Source organism: Mustela putorius, unplaced genomic scaffold, assembly GCF_011764305.1.
Source record: "Mustela putorius furo isolate JIRA1106 unplaced genomic scaffold, ASM1176430v1.1 tig00000594_pilon_pilon_pilon, whole genome shotgun sequence".
In the NCBI taxonomy this organism is placed as follows: domain Eukaryota; kingdom Metazoa; phylum Chordata; class Mammalia; order Carnivora; family Mustelidae; genus Mustela; species Mustela putorius.
The window spans coordinates 694,459-712,844 of NW_025421427.1; the positions used below are offsets into that span (position 1 = coordinate 694,459).

The 18,386-nt window shown below is 49.5% G+C and overlaps 2 protein-coding genes across 5 annotated transcripts in view; both read left to right on the top strand.

The window, feature by feature from the left end:
• BTN1A1 (butyrophilin subfamily 1 member A1) overlaps positions 1-18,386 on the top strand; it is a 36,476-nt gene that overhangs the window by 7,416 nt on the left and 10,674 nt on the right. For 3 of the 4 annotated variants that reach the window (XR_006607396.1, XM_045082244.1, XM_045082243.1), the window contains exons 2-4: positions 13,380-13,607; positions 16,780-16,915; positions 17,124-17,471. Coding sequence is in view for 3 of the 4 variants with exons in the window: in XM_045082244.1 (XP_044938179.1) it covers positions 16,837-16,915; positions 17,124-17,471 (427 nt within the window). In the remaining variant the exon portion in view is untranslated. Of the gene's footprint in view, positions 1-13,379; positions 13,608-16,146; positions 16,149-16,779; positions 16,916-17,123; positions 17,472-18,386 lie in introns of all 4 variants that reach the window. The other variant, XM_045082242.1, reaches the window with a different exon arrangement.
• Positions 6,366-9,344, top strand: LOC101670931 (endogenous retrovirus group V member 2 Env polyprotein-like). The gene is given in 2 exon segments (XM_045082241.1): positions 6,366-8,480; positions 8,482-9,344. Coding segments are annotated over 2 exon segments (1,569 nt in total). The 5' UTR covers positions 6,366-7,158; the 3' UTR covers positions 8,729-9,344.

Consider the following 18,386-nt stretch of genomic DNA (forward strand, 5'->3'; position numbering starts at 1 on the left):
TCAAAGAGCTGGCACCAGTCAGCTCCTTAAACCCAGAGGGATGGACCCAAGACTCTGCCCTGGAAAACTGGCCTGGTTGGGACTTCAACACAGAGGAAGGCCGGAATGCCATCAAGTGCTACCAAGATGCTATCCTGCAGGGCCTCTGCCAAGGAGCCAAAAGACCTACTAATATGTCAAAAACAGCTGATGTGACTCAGGACAAAGAAGAGGTGCCTGGTAATTATGATGATCAGCTCTGCGAGGCTTTCCACCTATACACTCCATGTGATCCAGAAGCTCCAAAGAATCAACAAATGGTAAATGCAGCGTTTGTGGCTCAGTCAGCCCCTGACATCGGCCACAAACTCCAAAAACTTGAGGGTTTCGTTGGGATGAACATCAGTCAACTACTAGAAATAGCAAACAAGGTCTACTGCAACCGAGACACTGAAGCCAAACGAGAGGCTGAAAATAAATGAAACAAGTCACTCTGCTAGCCATGGCCCTTCAGCGAGAGCCAACCACATGAAACAACAACATGAAACAACAGACTGATTGGAGACACAACCTCAGCAGCGCAGAACTCTCAAAAGGGACCAATGTGCATATTGCAAGGAAATGGGGCCCTGGAAAAATGAGTGCCCAAATCGAAAGCCCAGGTCACAAGCCCTCCACCCAACCCAAGATACAGGCAAACCAAGGTCCCGACTTCATCAGGCTGGCCAATATAGATTTAGATTCACGGAGACCAGGCTCAATGATACTAGGCCCTCCGGAGCCCACAGTTAATATGAACATTGGGGGCCAGAAGATCACTTTCATGGGTGACACCGGAGCATAACACTCTGTAATGACCACCCCAGTGACAGCCTTAACAGGACGAACCCTAACCATCATGGGGGCCACGGGATCGGGCCACAAGTCAACCCTTCTGCCAATCGTGGACCTGTAAACAAGGAGGACATATAGTCTCCCATGAATTCCTATATGTCCCAGACTGCCCAATACCACTATTGGGAAGAGATTTAATTTCAAAATTACGGGCTCAGATTTCTTTCGAGCCGTCAGGACAGGCCACCATGAATCTAAGCCCCACCAAGCTGTGCATTATCATGTCCCTAAACACACCCCGAGATGAGGAATGGAGACTATTTGAACAAGACCATCCTGAAACCAGCCCTGAAGCCTTCCAGACCGCAGTTCCCAATGTATGGGTAGAAGATAACCCACCCGGGCTTGCTGTCGGCGGGCCCATTATTATAGAACTAAAAATTGGAACTCAACCCCAACAGCAAAGACAATATGTGATCTTGCAGGAAGCTCAGTTGGGCATACAGGCTCATCTGCAGCGACTGAAAAAAGCAGGCACCCTAATTGAGTGCTAATCCCCCGAAACACCCCGCTGCTCCCAGTCAAGAAACCTAATGGTGACTACCGACCCGTCCAGGACTTGCGTGCTTTAAATCAAGTTACGCAAACCGTACATCCAGTAGGCCCAACCCCTACACCCTTTTAAGCCATATCCCACTGGATGCGATTTAAAGGACGCCTTCTTCTGCATTCACTTGGCCCCAATAAGCCAGCCCCTATTCACCTTTGAATGGATTGATACCAGCACAGGGCGCCAGATGCAGCTAACCTGGACCCGGCTCCCACAAGGCTTCAATAACTCACCAACAATATTCAGTGAAGCCCTGGCCTCGGATCTGGCAGACTTTCCCCGAGATGAGACTGGTTACACAGCTCTCTAGTATGTGGACAACTTTCTCATCCCCAGCCCCACTGAAGAGATCTGCCATCAGGAAATGCTCGACCTCTTATAACACTTGTTGAAGAGAGGATATCGAGTCTCTTGGGAAAAGGCTCAACTATGTAGACAAGAAGCTAAATATTTGGGATTCATAATAACTCAAGGAAAGCGAGCCCTCAGCATAGAATGAAAGGCTATAATAACTAGGTTCCCATGGCCCACTGCTAAGCGGGACCTCTATGAGTTCCTTGGAGCTGCAGGATTCTGCCGGATCTGGATACCGAGGTTCTCAGTCATATCCAGGCCCCTGTATGATCTGCTAGCGGGACTTGGAGACACAACCTTTACCATGGAAAGGCACATAAGAAAAAGCCTTTAAGGAGCTTAAGGACCTACTTGGAAAAGCTCTAGCCCTGGGCCTGTCTGACATTGGAAAATCTTTCTGGCTATATGTCCATGAAAAGGATAAAACAGCCTTAGGGCTCCTAACTCAGTCCATAGACCCCTGGAGAAAGCCAGTTGCATACCTGTCCAAGAAATTAGATCCCATCGCTTCTGGATGGCCCCCTTGCCTGCAAGCCCTGGCAGGTACCATACTCCTTATCAAAGGAGCCGACAAGCTCACTCTTGAACAGCAGCTAACGGTAAAGGTTCCCCACTCAGTAGTAACTCTAATGTACGGCCAAAGTCAAAAATGGATACCAAATGGCAGGTTCACTCAGTATCAAGGACTACTCCTGGAAAATCCCCACATTACCTTGCAGACTGTACAGGCTCTGAGCCCAGCCACATACCTTTTGACGGCAGACGGAGAACCAGAACATAACTGCCTGGAAATCATTACTGAAGTATACGCCACCTGTCCGGACCTCAAGGACTCCCCTTTAACAAACGCTGACCACACCCTATACACTGATGGCAGCAGCTTCCTGAGTAATGGTTCAAGGAAAGCAGGCTATGCTGTAACCACAGCCATGGAAGTCCTGGAAGCTAACGCCCTCCCTGCAGGATGGTAGGCTCAAAGGGCTACCTCTGGGCCTTAATATGGGCGCTTACATTATCGAAGGACAAAAAGCTCAACATATACACAGACTCAAGATATGCCTTTGCCACCTTACATGGGCACAGGACAATATACAAATAAAGGGGGCTCCTGACATTATTAGAGATGGTACGGGCCCCCCAAAGCCTTGCTGTCCTTCGTTGTTGGGGACACCAGAAAGGGGATGATGAGCCTGCCACCGGGAACTGCCGAACTGACCAAGCGGCCAGGGAAGCTGCACAAAACAGACAACCTGCCACCATAGCTCCCGTCACTCCCTCCCTGCAAAATCCCACATACGTGGCTGCCGAAGATAGGTGGGTCAAGACCGAAGGAGCAGTCCAGCACCTGCAAGGATGGTGGATCCTCCCAGATGAGCGATTGTTCCTTCTGGCGGCCCTTGACCCTCATGCACTTGGGGAACAACATTCAACCGCACACCTGGGAAAAACAGGACTGGAAGAACTTCTGGTAAAACACTTCTACATCGCCAGACTCACAACACTGTGTACGTCGGTCATGGACCATTGGGTCACTTGTGCTAAACATAATCCAAAAATTGGTCCCACTCTGCCCCCCCGGGCTACAATGCATAGGGACGGCACCCTTTGAAGATTTAGAGGTAGATTTCACCGAGATGGTCCCTCACCGAGACATCAAATGTCTCTGTCCTAGTCTGCACCTTTTCAGGATGGGTTGAAGCCTTTCCCACTCAAACTGAAAGGGCCAGAGAAGTCACCAAGATACCGCTCCAGGAAACTCCCCCGATATGGGATTCCACTGACCATTCACAGTGACAGCGGCCCTGCTTTCATCTCGAAGTTCTACAAGGACTAACTTCAGCCCTGAAGTTTCTCCTGGAAACTCCATACGGCCTATCAACCTCAGAGGTCAGGAAAAATAGAGCACATGAACCATACCCTAAAGGAAACCCTCCAGATTACGTGCTGAAACCTCCCTGGGTTGGACAGAGTTACTCCCCTTAGCACTCCTACGTTCCCGCTGCATTCCACAGAAATATGGATACTCACCTTTTGAAATACTCTATGGCAGACCGGCCCACTTTACTAATCCCCACCCCCTGCAATCTCAAGGTCTTAGGGGATACACATCTCCAAAGCCAACTAAAATCCGTACGACATGTCCTTTACAAAACTACATGCCCACCTGTTGGAGAGAGCCCCTGTATTCTAGGAACTCCCATCCATTCATTTCGCCCTGGGGATGAAGTCTGGGTAAAAGATTGGAAACATACCCATCCGTCCAATGTGGACTGGCCCCCACACAGTAATACTTATAACTTCTACCGCCCTCAAAGTTTCCGGCCTCATACCACGGATCCACCACTCATGAGTAAAAAGGACCAATCCAGAACAGATCTCTTGGACTTCACATCCATCACCATCAAATCCCCTAACAGTTACTCTCAAAAAGGGCCCCCATAGTACAGGACTCAAAACTGGGGAATCCAGCGTGGAGTAATACTTACTCTCCTCCTGGCACCCCTAGAGACTCGGGCCAGTATCCATGTCTGGACACTGACTAAGGAATGGGTGGGGCATCTGGGGGGCAAGGGAGGAAAGAAATTGTTACTGCCAACCAGACCACCTCCCTAACCCAGTGTCCTACCTTCCAAGTACCACAGTGTCAGCTCCTGCCTTGGCCCTGGGCAAGCCTATGTCGCCCTGGGGACAATATACAGATTTGTCCAGGAGTCAACGGGATGTAGGGGTAAAGCAGATGGCTTTTGTTCCCGATGGGGATGTGAAACTTTTGCCTCCTGGACGGAAACGGACTCGCATTTCACTGTTTCCCCTCTTAAAACTGGAAATCCAGCAGCAACTCTGTCTCTCACTCCACTGCGGTGCAAAAGTGCTTATTGGGATCAACACAGGTCCTGGGGACTCCGGCTGGATGTCACTGGAAAGGACCCAGTGGCCATACCTTCACTCTGACGTAATGGGGGACGGACTCCTATTCCCTCCTGTGCTTGCCCTGGTCCCTCTATTGCTAACTATACTCGCCAATTCCTAAATACCACCTGTCACTTCTGGCTTCATTCTACGTCTCCTATAAACACTGCTTGCTGGATCTGCCTCCCCTTAACTGATTGAGGTTTTGTCAGCATTCCTGTTCTCCCTGGATGGTTGATGCCCAACGGAACAGATTCTAAAACTTTCAGACCAGAATAGTTAAAAAGAGTTCCATTAACCCCAGCACCCAATCTCACTTGTTTCCTACCTCCTGGTCTCTCTCAGACCCCAGATAAATGCCGCCATAAATTTATGACCCCACTCTCTTATTCCACCCCCCCTCCAGCATTTTCCAGAGAGGGGGTGCATTTGGCCTTCTCTTGAGATGTCGTAATACTAATGAAACCATTTCTGGTTGCATACTTGTCTTCTTGTCTCCTGTTTCATTTTACTCGGACTTGAAGATCCAAACCCGAATAACCTCTGGCATACGGGACCGACGGGCCGTAGCATTACCTTTCCTGAGAGCCCGATGCGAGGCTTGATCCCAGGACCCTGAGATCATGACCTGAGGTGAAGGCAGTGGCTTAACCCACTGTGCCACCCAGGCACCTGAAAGATTTTATTTATTCATTTATTAGATAGAGAGAACAAGCAGGGGGAGCAGCAGAGGGAGAGGGAGAAACAGACTCCCCGCTGATCAGAGAGCACAATGTGGGTCTTGATCCCAGGACTCTAGGATCGTGACCTGAGCCAAAGGCAGACGTCTAAGGGACTGAGCTGCCCAGGCACCCCCAATCAGCTGGTTAAACAGGCCACCCAAGCTCAGGAGCCAGCTCAGATTACCACCATGAGTTCCCCAGTCACCCTCAGAACCCCCTGATGGAACAGGAGGCGGCGAAGAGGTAGGAATATACAGAAGAAAGTCCTGGGTGGTTTATGAGAGAGGACAAAATTCTCATTCCCAAAGCCCAGCAATAAAAGCTCATTCAACATTTCTATGATGTCACCCATTATGGAAGAGACCTCCTATAGGACTTGGTGTGAAAGGTCTTTCCAGGATAGGGACTTAGACTATAAAACAAGTTACCCTCGCCCGTGACTTGGGTACTCAAAGCAAACCACAGACCCATCCAATCAGCCCCCACTTCCTTACACCAGCAGCACCAGGGGATGTATCCTGGGGGAAATGGCAAAGTAGTCTTTAGTCTGCTGCACCACAGAGCTGGCCACAAATACCGCCTTGTGTTTGTTGATACTTGTACTGAATGGGTAGAAGCCTTCCCCACCTGGTCTGGGAAGGCAGACTTTCCTCCTAAAAGAAAGTTCCCCAGTTCGGGCTCTCTAAGTCTGCAAAGTGAGAGACTCCTTCTTTTACAGCTGAAATACGCAGAGCCTTTCAGCGGCCCTGGGAATAAATTATAAATTACATGCTCCCTGGGCCCCCTATTCCTCAGGCAGGTTGAAAGATGAATCATGGGGCGCCTGGGTGGCTCAGTGGGGTAAGCCTCTGCCTTTATCTCAGATCATGATCTCAGGGTCCTGGGATCGATCCCCTCAGTGAGGAGTCTGCTTCTCCCTCTCTCTGCCTGCCTCTCTGCCTGCTTGAGATCTTTGTCTGTCAAATACATAAATAAAATCTTTAAAATAAAATAAAGAAAAGATGAATTATACACTAGAAAAGACTTGTGGAAAAATGTCAAGAAACTCATGAGTCTTGGGTCCAGTTGCCTCCTACTGCACTACCCAGGATTGCCACAGTCCCTAAGACTAACCTAATACTCAGCCCATTTGAAAGGACATGGGAGACCCCTCCTCACCCCGATATTTTACTGGTTGGGAACAAAAGCCAGAGCTTGCATCATTTTATTTGGGCCAGGTGCAAAAAGCCGTTGTGGATTATGCTAATCACATGCTACCAGCACCCCCTAGAGGTCATTTAGAAGTGACCCCTTCTCCTCCCTGTCACCCCAACCTGTGCAAATTAATCCAGGGGATCAGGTCCTTCTGAAAACCTGGGAAGGAGGGCTCCCTGGAGGGTCAGTTGCTCCCCAAGCCGAAAGTCCCCTATTGACTGATTTTAGCCCACCCCAAGAGCAGTTAAGCTGCAAGGAATCCCTAGCCGGGTACATCTTTCTAGGCTAAAACCTTTTTCTCCTGGACATCCTCAGAAATGCCCGGAAGGCCCAGAACCATCTGACTCATGTGAGCCTGTGGAAGACCTCAAATACTTGTTCAAGAAGCGACCCTCAGAGTCAGATAAGTGTTTAAACCTTGGTGGTTTGGTTTGCTGACGTTGCTTTTTGTTGCCTTGTTTTACTTTTCCCTTCTCTGTGAGTACCGTTTCGGGTCATCTCTCCTCCCTGGGAAAGAGACGTTCTGCCCCTGCGGGGTCTAGAAGATCAAAACCAATGATGAGACTGATGAAGTGGACTCTTCTCTTGGCCCTTCTCCCTGGGATGAGTTGGGAAGAAAATAACAAAGGCGGGGAAACCTGGAGAGAAAATGCAATTGTCAACATTTCTAGCATTGTGGCCTCAGGAAATAACCTCTCTGATTGTTTGATCTGTCATCCTCCCCCACAAGACGGGGTTTCGAAGATCCAGTTTGTACCTGTCAATGAGGATATAACTCTCACCTTGACTTCTGGTTCTATTAGGAGGGCAGCCTTTCTAGTAGTAGAACTCGATGATCGCAACGATATGAAGTGTGTTGGGCTTACAGACTCTTGGAACCAAACCGGTCTCCAGGTTAAGCAGCCTCTTCTCTGTCGAGAGCAAGGACAGCCCTGTTGCCCCTGCCAGACACGCACTTGCCTTACCAATGTGGGAAGCTTGCCCTCTGTTTATCCTATGTCATTTTCCTTGTCAAGTTCTTCATGTACTCCTAACCAGACCCACTGGTGTGTGGACTCCTCTCTTCTCTCCCAAGATGACAAACCTAACTTCTCCTGTACCTACTGGAAAGGAATAGCAACCCCTTCCTGGAGGCTCACCTATCAGACCCCAGCTGCCTTCGATAGCCAGGAGGGGATAGAAGAGGATTCAGAGCTCGATGGGGGGCCACTGGATGGAGGGCCTCTGTCCCCCAGATGCAAGAGTACACCTAACTGGGGTCGCCTTTTACGAAGTTGGTTTAACTCCTCTTCACCCCGCCAAGCTTGTACCCCACCAGGGTATCTGTTTCTCTGCGGTCCTCCCCAAAATAAGCTACCCTACGAAGGGAGCCCTAATTCTTTCTTCTCCAGGCCTCTTCAGGCAGTGGCCTATTCGTGTGTAGATAATGTTCACTTCCGGGGAGAATGCACTTTGGGACGATTGGGCCCTAAAGGGTTAGGCGCCACTATATATAACATCACCTCTCAAACCAGACATAGGAGAGCTCTTGGGCTTATCTTGGCAGCAACTGGAGAAGCCATAGGACTGGCTGCCCCCTGGAGGGGGTTTGCTTATCATGAAACAACCTTAAAAGACCTTACCCAGCTCATAGAAAACCTGGCCACAAACACTGGTGACAGCTTAGAGAGCCGCCAGGAGTCCCTGGATTCCATGACTAATGTACTTGACACACGGTTAGCTCTAGATTATCTTCTGGCCAAACAAGGGGGTGTCTGTGCGGTAGTCAACAACACTTGCTGTGCCTACATCAACAGCTCTGGGGAAGTGGAACTAAACGTTCAGGAGACTTACAGACGAACCAGATGGTTGCATGGGTTCAATAATCACACTGCCCAAACTATGGGACGCAGGCAGAGGCTCTCTACCTAACATTGTGTGATTCCTCCCTTTCCTGGGCTCTCTTGTGGTCATCATTCTTTTGTTATTATTCAGGCCCTGCCCCTTTAATCATTTGTTTAAGTTTGTGTCTTCTAGATGACAGCAGTTTCCTGTGAACTGTGGTAGCACAAGGGTCCCACATAACCGGTCCCAAGAGGAGCAATGTCCCTATAAGGTGTTAGAGCATTTGGTGAGAGATTTGTAGCCCTCCAGGTTAGGACAGGGACAACACCCCACTCAGCAAGAAGCAGTTTCAGAAGATGAGACCTTGGCCCCTACTCCTTAGGAGTAAGCAGGGTAAAATCTCTCCTGGGGGGACTGAAATAGAATAGGGGCTGTGTCTGGAACCCTATCCCACCCTAACCACAAAGCCCATTGCTCTGCATATCACCTAAGAAGAAAGAAAAGAACCAACCACTCGTTTTTGAGGAGTGTATTTCAGGGATGCAGAAAGGAGATATTTGCCTGAGGGAACTCTCGAGAAGAATCCAGACTAAACCAGCCTGTGCCGAAGTGGATCCCAGCGCTGACCCTCCACCTGCTCTTTCCTCCAGACAATTCTAAAGACAATCATAATACTCGGACAGTCCTAACACACTTGGCCCCAGGATGAAGATCTGACATGCTAATGAGACACGTGCTGCCTGTGGACGGGAGTTATCCGCTGCACCTGCAAGCAGTTTTCTGTATCTCCACCCCTTCCAGCTGGGATGTCCCTGCTCTCCTGCCTCATCCCCTTTGCAAACTTCCCGGGCCTTTGTTCCCAGTGCTGCCTCCCTGGTACGGGGGCATGAGCCTCAATAAACACTCCCTAAATCTTTTCTTGGCCTTGCATCAATGTCTGTTTTTGCTGAGAGCCAAAGAGCCTTGGGGTTGAGAACAATTTCACCCAGTTGTCTTTCTTGCCTTTCTCCGGTCCCTATTCTGTGGTCATGTGGATGCCTTTTTACTTCTTTTTCAGGGAGGGTATTTTTCATATGGGAAATTTGCTTCCTGCTGTCAGTGGGATGGAGGAAGGTGTGCGTGTCCTTGAACTCAATGTTTTCTAAGTAACTTTAGATAATCAATATTCCAGAGGGGTACATCATGGGGCACCCTGCTCTTTCTCCCTAGATCATTGTTGGGGGCGACTACCCCTCCTCATCTTAGGTTTTCAGCTAGGACAGTAGTAGCAAAAAGATTAACAAGAGAAAAACAGTTAACGCATCACAAGAGAGGAACCTATGTGAAAATAACTCTGAATGGCAGCTTAGAACTCCAACTTATTTACGACAGTAGCAAAAAGATTAACAAGAGAAAAACAGTTAACGCATCACAAGAGAGGAACCTATGTGAAAATAACTCTGAAGGGCAGCTTAGAACTCCAACTTATTTACCACCTTCAATAAAAGACAATCAATTTACGGAGAAATGACAGGACAAAGGAATACAAATTTAGGCTGCAATGGAAGGTAAAAAGAAGGCAGGGAGTCAGAGGAAAGTTTGCAGATTATTCTGGTTCCTCTTTGGACAGGTATATGTCAGTCTCCAGTAAAAGGAGAATTTATATCCATCTTTTAGGCAGAAAAAGGGGAAGGTAAAAAGCAGTGTTGGCTGTTTTTTTTCTTTCTATTTCTTTTTAAGATTTTTTAAATTTGGGGCACCTGGGTAGTTCAGTGGGTTAAGCCTCTGCCTTCGGCTCAGGTCATGATGTCCGGGTTCTGGGATCAAGCCCACATCGGGCTCTCTGCTCAGCGGGGAGCCTGCTTCCCTGACCCACCCCCCACCTGCCTCTCTGCCTACTTGTGATTTCTGTCAAATACATAAATAAAATCTTCAAAAAATTTTTTTCATTTATTTTTGAGAAAGCATGAGCAGAGAAGAGGTGCAGAGGGAGAAGCAGACTCCCCACTGAGCAGGGAGCCCAGTGTGGGGCTCAGTCCCAGGATTCTGGGTTCATGACCTGAGCCAAAGGTAGATGCTTAACCAACTGAGCCACCCAGGCACCCTGTTATTTTTTTTCCTAACTTGAAAACCTTTAATTTATACAAGTAACTATTAAATACAAAAAGTAGGTTAAAACAGGTTTTTTTTTTTTTCTAACAGAGTTTAAATGCCCTTAATGGATATTTCCAAAGAAAATGCATTTTCACGGCAGCGTTCAGAACTAAAATACTGAAGTCTTTGCCTCTAGCTGCGATGTCTGCTTCTAAATTACCTTCAGCTCAGAAGAATTTCTGTGACAAAGTGGCATGTTTGGGGTAGCCTATTCTGCTACCTTGCATCATCAGGGTCCTGGGATCGAGCCCCGCATCGGGCTTTCTGCTCAGCAGGGAGCCTGCTTCCCTTCCTCTCTCTCTGCCTGCTTCTCTGCCTACTTGTGATCTCTCGCTGTCAAATAAATAAATAAAATCTTTAAAAAAAAAATTGGAAGGGATTCTTGAGGTTATAAAATCCCAAATACATTTAGATCTGAAGGAGATTGTGGTCTCTGAGAAAGCAAAAAGCAGGTATGACCGCTGCTGTCAACATCAGACTAGACCATTCCGTAACTGTGGAGACAAAACACCTCCCCTCTGTAACCAGGCTGGAGCACAGACAAAAATACAAGACCACATGCAAACCACAAAAAGGACCATACATGCCTGTCTTGGCTCGCTGCTGCTTTACCAATTACAATTTTAACTGGCTCTATTCTACTTCCTAATACAAATTAGAATATTGGATCCCAGTCTCCTGGTTTCCAACAGCATCCATCCAGAGCAACCTTTCCAAACCCCCAACCAAACTGAAGTCCTGTAAGTTCCTCCCACACCCTCTCTCTGAAACCCCCCACCTCCCAGCCCCCCCCACCCCCGCCACTGTTCATGCTGTTTTCACAAGTACCATCAAATTCAACTGGGTTCCGCCACAGGTGGGCTTTAGCTGGTGGGGTCCAGCATGACCACAGACATGTCAGAACCCCATCAGCCTCCCAGCCCGTGTTCCCATCCATCCTGAAGTTGGCTCCAGACTTTTGGGTAACTTCCCCATGTACAGCAACATTTCTTAACATCCAGAGCCAAAAGGAACTTCCTGCAGATTTCTAAGAATTTAAACTGAAATAAAGTGCATTCTTGTTCATGATTTATTGATCCATTTTCAGTAGTCAGGTATTCACAGAAGGGAACAGTCACGCCATTGTGTGAATCATAAGCACTTACCATCCTCCTTCCTACGTCTTAAATCTTAATTACTTTAGTTCTGTTTATTTTCCAAAGAAACTCCTAAAAGAGCTTGGAGAATTCTGGGGTTATCCCACATTTTTCTTTTTTTCTTTTTTTTTTTTAGTGGCTTTTTTTTTTTTTTTTTAGATTTTATTTGTTTATTTGACAGAGAGATCACAAGTAAGCAGAGAGATAGGCAGAGAGAGGAGGAGGAAGCAGGCTCCCTGTCGAGCAGAGAGCCCCATTTGGGGCTCGATCCCAGGACTGTGAGATCATGACCCGAGCCGAAGGCAGAGGCTTAACCCACTGAGCAGCCACCCAGGCGCCCCCGACATTTTTCTTTAAACAAGGCTTTGCATCTCATAAAAGCTCTGTTATGGCAGAATGGAAGAACCACAATTGTACATACATCAGTGACTCTTCATTACTCTGGGATTCTGGGCTTCTGCTTACTGGATTTGAAGCCTCAGGATACATGAAAATGAAAAACACTGACGGCATTTTAGCAATAAGGGCAGAGAGAAGACCGCGTAAATCGCCTCAGCTTTCTCCTTAGGAGACATATAGGCCTCTTGGAAGGTGGCCCTAAGATTAGCGCACTCATTTCTCCCAGAGTAACTCGAAGGCACACTCATCTGTAGCTGATAATTAGGAAAGAAGTTGAGGGGGAAAGGGGTTGCAGGCAGGAGGGTGGTGACTACGGGCTGGGCGTGGAGGCCAGGGAACAGGCTGGAAAAGGTCTTTTCGTGAGGATAATAGACGATTCTTAGCATGGTGTCTCCTTTCTTTGGAGAAAAAAAAGGAGCCTTCAGAATCGAACTCACTCTCCCTCCCTTCCTCCCTTCCCCTCCTTACCTCTACTCAGTCTCCCTCTGTGTGTGTGTGTGTGTGTGTATGTGTGTGTGTGTGTCTGTCTGTCTGTCTGTCTTGTCTGTTTCTCAGTAATCACCTGCATGCATGCACTTTTCTGTGATACTCACCCTGAAAGATCCTCAGCCAAAAGGGGCTAACCTCTGTTTTTTCAGGTTTTTATAGCCTCCCCACAGAGGGTGAATGCATGTAGCCATGCTTTGGAGGGTTTGCCTACCAGGTAGCGGGAAAAGAGGCACGGGGTACGTTCTCGAAAGAACTCAAACAGTGGCCCACACAACCCTGGCCCTTTCCCAGGATCCTCCTATTTTCCCCTGTTCAGTCCAATTGCACTTGGCCGGCTCCAGAAAGTTCCCTGTCTGCCCCTCCTCTCTGTTTCCTGGAATTCTCCATTTCGAAAGCATTTCCAGGAATATGACTCAAAGATGTCCCCACTCAACCAGACCTCAGTGTCTTCTTGCTCCCCAGGGCACACTTCATCTCCATCTGCCTCCACGAGCCCCTCTAATACACAGAAATCCGTCTGTATGGTCTCCGAGTCTCCCCCCTTTCTTTCTAGCTGCCCTTCATACATGCAAAACCTGGTGTGGCAACTCATGTAAATTGAACACAGGCTGGGTAAATAGGGGAGTGGGATCACTGTTACAATGTGGACATATCATTAGGTCACTTCTGATTATTACCAGTGTGCCAACCACGTGTGCCCCAAGAAAGAGCGGTTGACCACAAAGCTCCCTCGCAGGCATCTGCATTCAGTACGACACCTGCTCCGTGCCCATTTGCTCTCATCCTTTCTCCTAGCTCAGTTCAGCAAAAGAAAGAAGCCCGAGACCCTGAGCCAGAGCAGCCCCTCAGGGCCATCTCCACAGTCATGGAAAGCCCGGAGCCGCCGCCTCACCTGCGACTTCTGAGTAAGGATCGAAGTAAAGCTCTGCGGACCAGCAGCGGGGTGAGAACTCGGATCCTGCTCCAGGCTGACCGGATCCGAATCTGCTATTTAGAAAACCCTGCAGGGAAGCAGAGGCTCAGGTAAGTTAAAGAAGCCTGGCTCTGGGAGGGACGGGGCGGGGCGGGGATGACCGAGTCCTGATAAATCATACGGTACGTTCCGCGGTGGAAACGGTACTCGGGCTGTTGGAGGGTGGGAAATATGCCTGATGAGAGCACAGAAAAGTAAGCAAAGGAACGGAGACGAACCATTTAATGCCTTCCCTCCTCCGTCCCTGAAAAGCTCAAGAAGTTGTACAGGAAAAGAAATTGACATCAGATGTGATACTTAGATCCATAAAAACCACAGCTACATAACCAATAGCACTGGAAACATTGAACAGAAGGAATCTATTTCTGTTGTATTAGGGTTCCCCAGAGAGACAGAACCAAGAGGATATATACAGATATATAGAAAACCATGTGTTAGGAGCACTGGTTCCTGTGATTATGGAGGCAGAGAAGCCCCCCTGATCTGCCCGCTGCAAGCTGGAGGCCCAGGAATAGTGGGAGCGTAGCTCCAGTCCAAACCCCAAGGCCTGAGCACCAGGAAGCCAACGTCTGACAGAAGGACGTCTGCCCGCCAACTCAAGCAGAGACCAGACTGTCCTTCCCCCGTCTTGTTCCCTTCAGGCCCTCAGTGGAGTGCATGAGGGCCATGCGCACTGTGGAGGGAAATCTCCTTTAACTGTCTGCGAACTCAGATGCTCGTCTCTTCCAGAAACATCCTCACAGACACACCCAGAGATAATGTTCTACCAGCTCTCTGGACATTGCTCAGCCCGCTCAAGTTGACACAGGAAGCTAACTGTCACAAGAATTAAATTGTCATTGACTTCATTGATAGGGCTCTGCAAAGTAATATCGAAAAATGGGTATGTCGAGAAAAAGCGACAGAAGGTGGGGGGCTCAGTTCGGTTGAGCGACCAACTCAGTTTCAGCTCAGGGTCATAATCTCGTGGGTTGGTGGGCACAGGGATCTTGTTGAAGATTCTCTCCCTCTGCCCCCACCCCTGCATGTGCACACACTCCCTCTTTCTCTCAAGTAAATAAATCCATCTTTAAAAAAATATGTTAAAGTCTTGAAAAAAATGTAGATAAATGCCAGATAAAACAAGCAAGCAGGTGAGGAGCTGTTTCTGGGGAATGAGGAGAGGGGAAGCAGGACTGACACTTTTCTTAAAAGCTCTTTAACTGTGTGGATTTTTTTTTTTTAAGATTATTTATTTATTTATTGACAGAGATCACAAGTAGGCAGAGAGGCAGGCAGAGCGAGAGGAGGAAGCAGGCTCCCTGCTGAGCAGAGAGCCCGATGCGGGGCTCGATCCCAGGACCCCAGGATCATGACCTGAGCTGAAGGCACCCAGGCACCCCCTGAGGTTCTCTTCTAAACCCCTGTGGTACTGAGCACTTTACCTGTGTGATCTCATTTAATCCAGTGCCTTTCCAAAGAAGGCATTATTAATGACATTCCTAATTTAGAGGTAGAAGAAGTGAGCTTGAAGAAGTGAATGAACTGGTTTAAGGCCTTAGGATCTTGTTTTAGTGTTGTTTGACCCTCTTCTTTTTTCACCTGACTACCTTTGATTTAGTCCAGCTCATCAACATATATTCAGGTCTTTGAGCTGAAGACCACAAATGCAGACCCCTCATCTCTCTGGGCAACTACACCCCCCAACCCAAAGTAAATGCAGCTGGGGCCTGGGGGCAGGCTTTGCTGAGAGCACTTCCCCCTTCCTTCTTCCTGCCCTTTAACTTTGCCCCTGGAGCCAGGAGCAGCTCTGTCACTCCTTGGCCAGGCTCCTTGGTGCCTCTTCCTCCAAGATCCGAGGTCAGTACCTGCGCCTGCCCTGGCTCCCCTGAGAGAGCCAGCAGCCAGGAGGGCATCTGCCGTCCTTCCGGCTCCTTGCTCGCCAGTCCTGGGCCCTCTAGCCTGGACCCTGTGCTCTCTCCAGTTCCCCTTTCTTGTGACTTTCCTCTTTTCTCCTCCAATTCAGTCCCCGGGCTTCTGTCTCTGCCTGCATTGCTTCGTCTGTATGGTCATTGCAGAAATTGAATATCAAACTACCATATTTGGGGAAAAAGAGGCTTTTTGTAGAGCAGAGAGTGGTTCCAAGACTTGTTCATTGACAGGCAATCTATTAGGGGTGCTGCGCCTCACAATTCCCTTCTCCTAGGATTGTCTTGGGGTTTTAGGGCCTGTGATGTGGTGGTGTACATGCTTGACTGTTATGCCTGAGTTTTCGCTTCTGAGAGACCACCCAGGAGCCAACACCGATGAAATCACACGAGGGTTTATTTGGCAAGCTTAAGCTTGGGCCCAAGTATACCCGATGCAACGGAGTAGGGACTTGGACCCTGAACCAGACTACAGTCAGAATATTTTTTTTTTAAAGATTTTATTTATTTATCAGAGAGAGAGAGGGGCAGAGAGCGAGCACAGGCAGGCAGAATGGCAGGCAGAAGCAGAGGGAGAAGCAGGCTCCCTGCTGAGCAAGGAGCCCGATGTGGGGCTCCATCCCAGGACGCTGGGATCATGACCTGAGCCGAAGGCAGCTGCTTAACCAACTGAGCCACCCAGGCGTCCCTACAGTCAGAATTTTTAAAGGCAGAGTAGGGGTGGACTCGGCGGTGGGCGAGGACAAAGGGGGTGTTCAGAAGGGCTATCAGGGTAAAGAAGACTGTCAGAATATTGGAGGCCGGGTTATTATCAAGCCAAGGCCGTTTGTTCCTCTAATGAGGCACTAACATGAAGACAGTTTGGAGTTCCCTGGTGGAATGTCACATTCCTCCTATCAAGCATCCTTGTTAGTGAGATTTAGCATTGGGACATTTGTAAACCAAGGGAGATCCTGTCTTGTAGGATTGTGATTTCTGCAAGTTAACTATTTGTTCACCCGTACTACCGAGGGGTGGGGAGCGGGTGGAGAGGGGGTGCAAGGTGCCAGCTTTTGTTTTGTCAGGACGGCTGTACTTACGTCAGGGCTAGACTTGAGGTGGGTACAGCCTTGTTTTTCTTGGCCTCCGCATGAGCAGACCAGGTGGTGGGTGTGCGGTGCCAACTTCTGGACCATCGGAGAGTCCGCAGTGGGAGGAGGCAAGGGGGAGGCTTCAGGTGCAAAGATCTAGAGCGTCCCAAGTTGGAAAGAGTTGGAGGGAGGACGCAGCACGAGGGGCTTGAAGAAACTTCGTGATCTGTGCGTTCCTCTCCTAGGAGGGAAGTTCTGACACCGGAGGCCACCAGCAACGTGCTGCCCCAGGAGGGCTGGAGATGGCGGTTTCCCCGAAGTCCTGCCTCCACAGCTGTCTGCTCATCCTCGCTTGCCTCCCGCTGTCCAAGCCGGACTCCGGTAGGTCCCGCCTGGGTCTCCCTCTCTGCGCCGCCTCCCGCAACCCGGGCTGAAACCTCTCCCAACGGGTGAGGCACCGCCTGGCTCTGGCTAGCGCCCTCCGCGGGGGGTGCGGGTGGACTCGGAGCTTCCGTCGCGGAGACCGACTCGGGTCGCTGTCGGTGCTCAGCTCCCCCCGCACACGCCGTCTGCCCCCTGCTTTTCGCAGCCCAGTTCGACGTGATCGGGCCGCCGGAGCCCATCCTGGCCGCGGTGGGTGACGACGTCGAGCTACCCTGCCACCTGTCCCCGAACGTGAGCGCCGAGCGCATGGAGCTGCGGTGGTTCCGCGGGAAGGTGGCGGCCGCCGTGCTGGTGCGCCGGGACGGGCGCGAGCAGGACGGGGAGCAGGTGGCCGAGTACCGCGGCAGAGCCACACTCGTGGACCGCGACATCGCGGCGGGGCGCGTCGCCGTGAGGATCCACCAGGTCAGGGCCTCAGACGACGGCGAGTACCGATGCTTTTTCCGGCAGGACGGAAGCTACGAGGAGGCCAGCGTGCACCTGAAGGTGGCCGGTGAGCGCGCGGGGTTTGGCTTCTCCGGTGACTTCTAGGCGGGGTACCTTTTCTTAGGGCCCCGTGACTTTGGAAACCACCGGATTCTTTGCCTAAATCCCTCTTAGGATGGAAAGGGTTGGCAGGCCTGGAGTGGGAGGTAACTGGCAGGTTGAGAGGCGCAGAGCATTTCCCCTGTAATTAGTTCAGTAAATGCAGCCTTCTCCGGGAGTACACCGTAATATGCTTGACCCAGTCTCAGAACTGAACATGTAAGTCGTGTCTGTTGTTCACCATCGGGTGAGGCCATGGTTCCCATCTTTTGAGGCTGCTTCCTGGATTCTTACCTAAGGTCGAATTTCCTGAGGTCCTAGAGCCGGGCTGCTCCTTAATATTCTTGATCCACCGAGAAAAGTTTTTGGTTTTTGTTTTCTTTTTGACATCAAGCCCAAGTTCGGGGTGGAACCCATAGTGGAAATGGTAAGCAGTCAGGAGGAAAGCCTGCCTTGAGCTCTGACTTTCCCACTTACCGGTGAACAGAAGCAAACAAATCTCTTTCTGAGCCTTGTTTCCTACTGCAAAACTGGGCGTGCATCTATCAAAGATTTTGCAAGAATGAAATAAAGTTAGATAATACCTAAGAAACTGCCTTGTCGAAGCTTGCAGAAGCATTATACACCTGTGAGATATTATTACTGTGCCTCAGTCTGCCCCATGATTTGCAGTATACAGATGCATTGTCTTTTATGTATAGATTAAAATAAAGGTAAAAAATACTGGGGTGTGATTGGGGTCCCTGCCTCAGAACAGGGTGTCCCGTGTGGTGGCATTATGTATAACTCACATTTCCTTTTTAGAGAATTAGCTTCAAAGTTGATTATAAAATCCTAGAGAGGGGCGCCTGGGTGGCTCAGTGGATTAAGCCGCTGCCTTCGG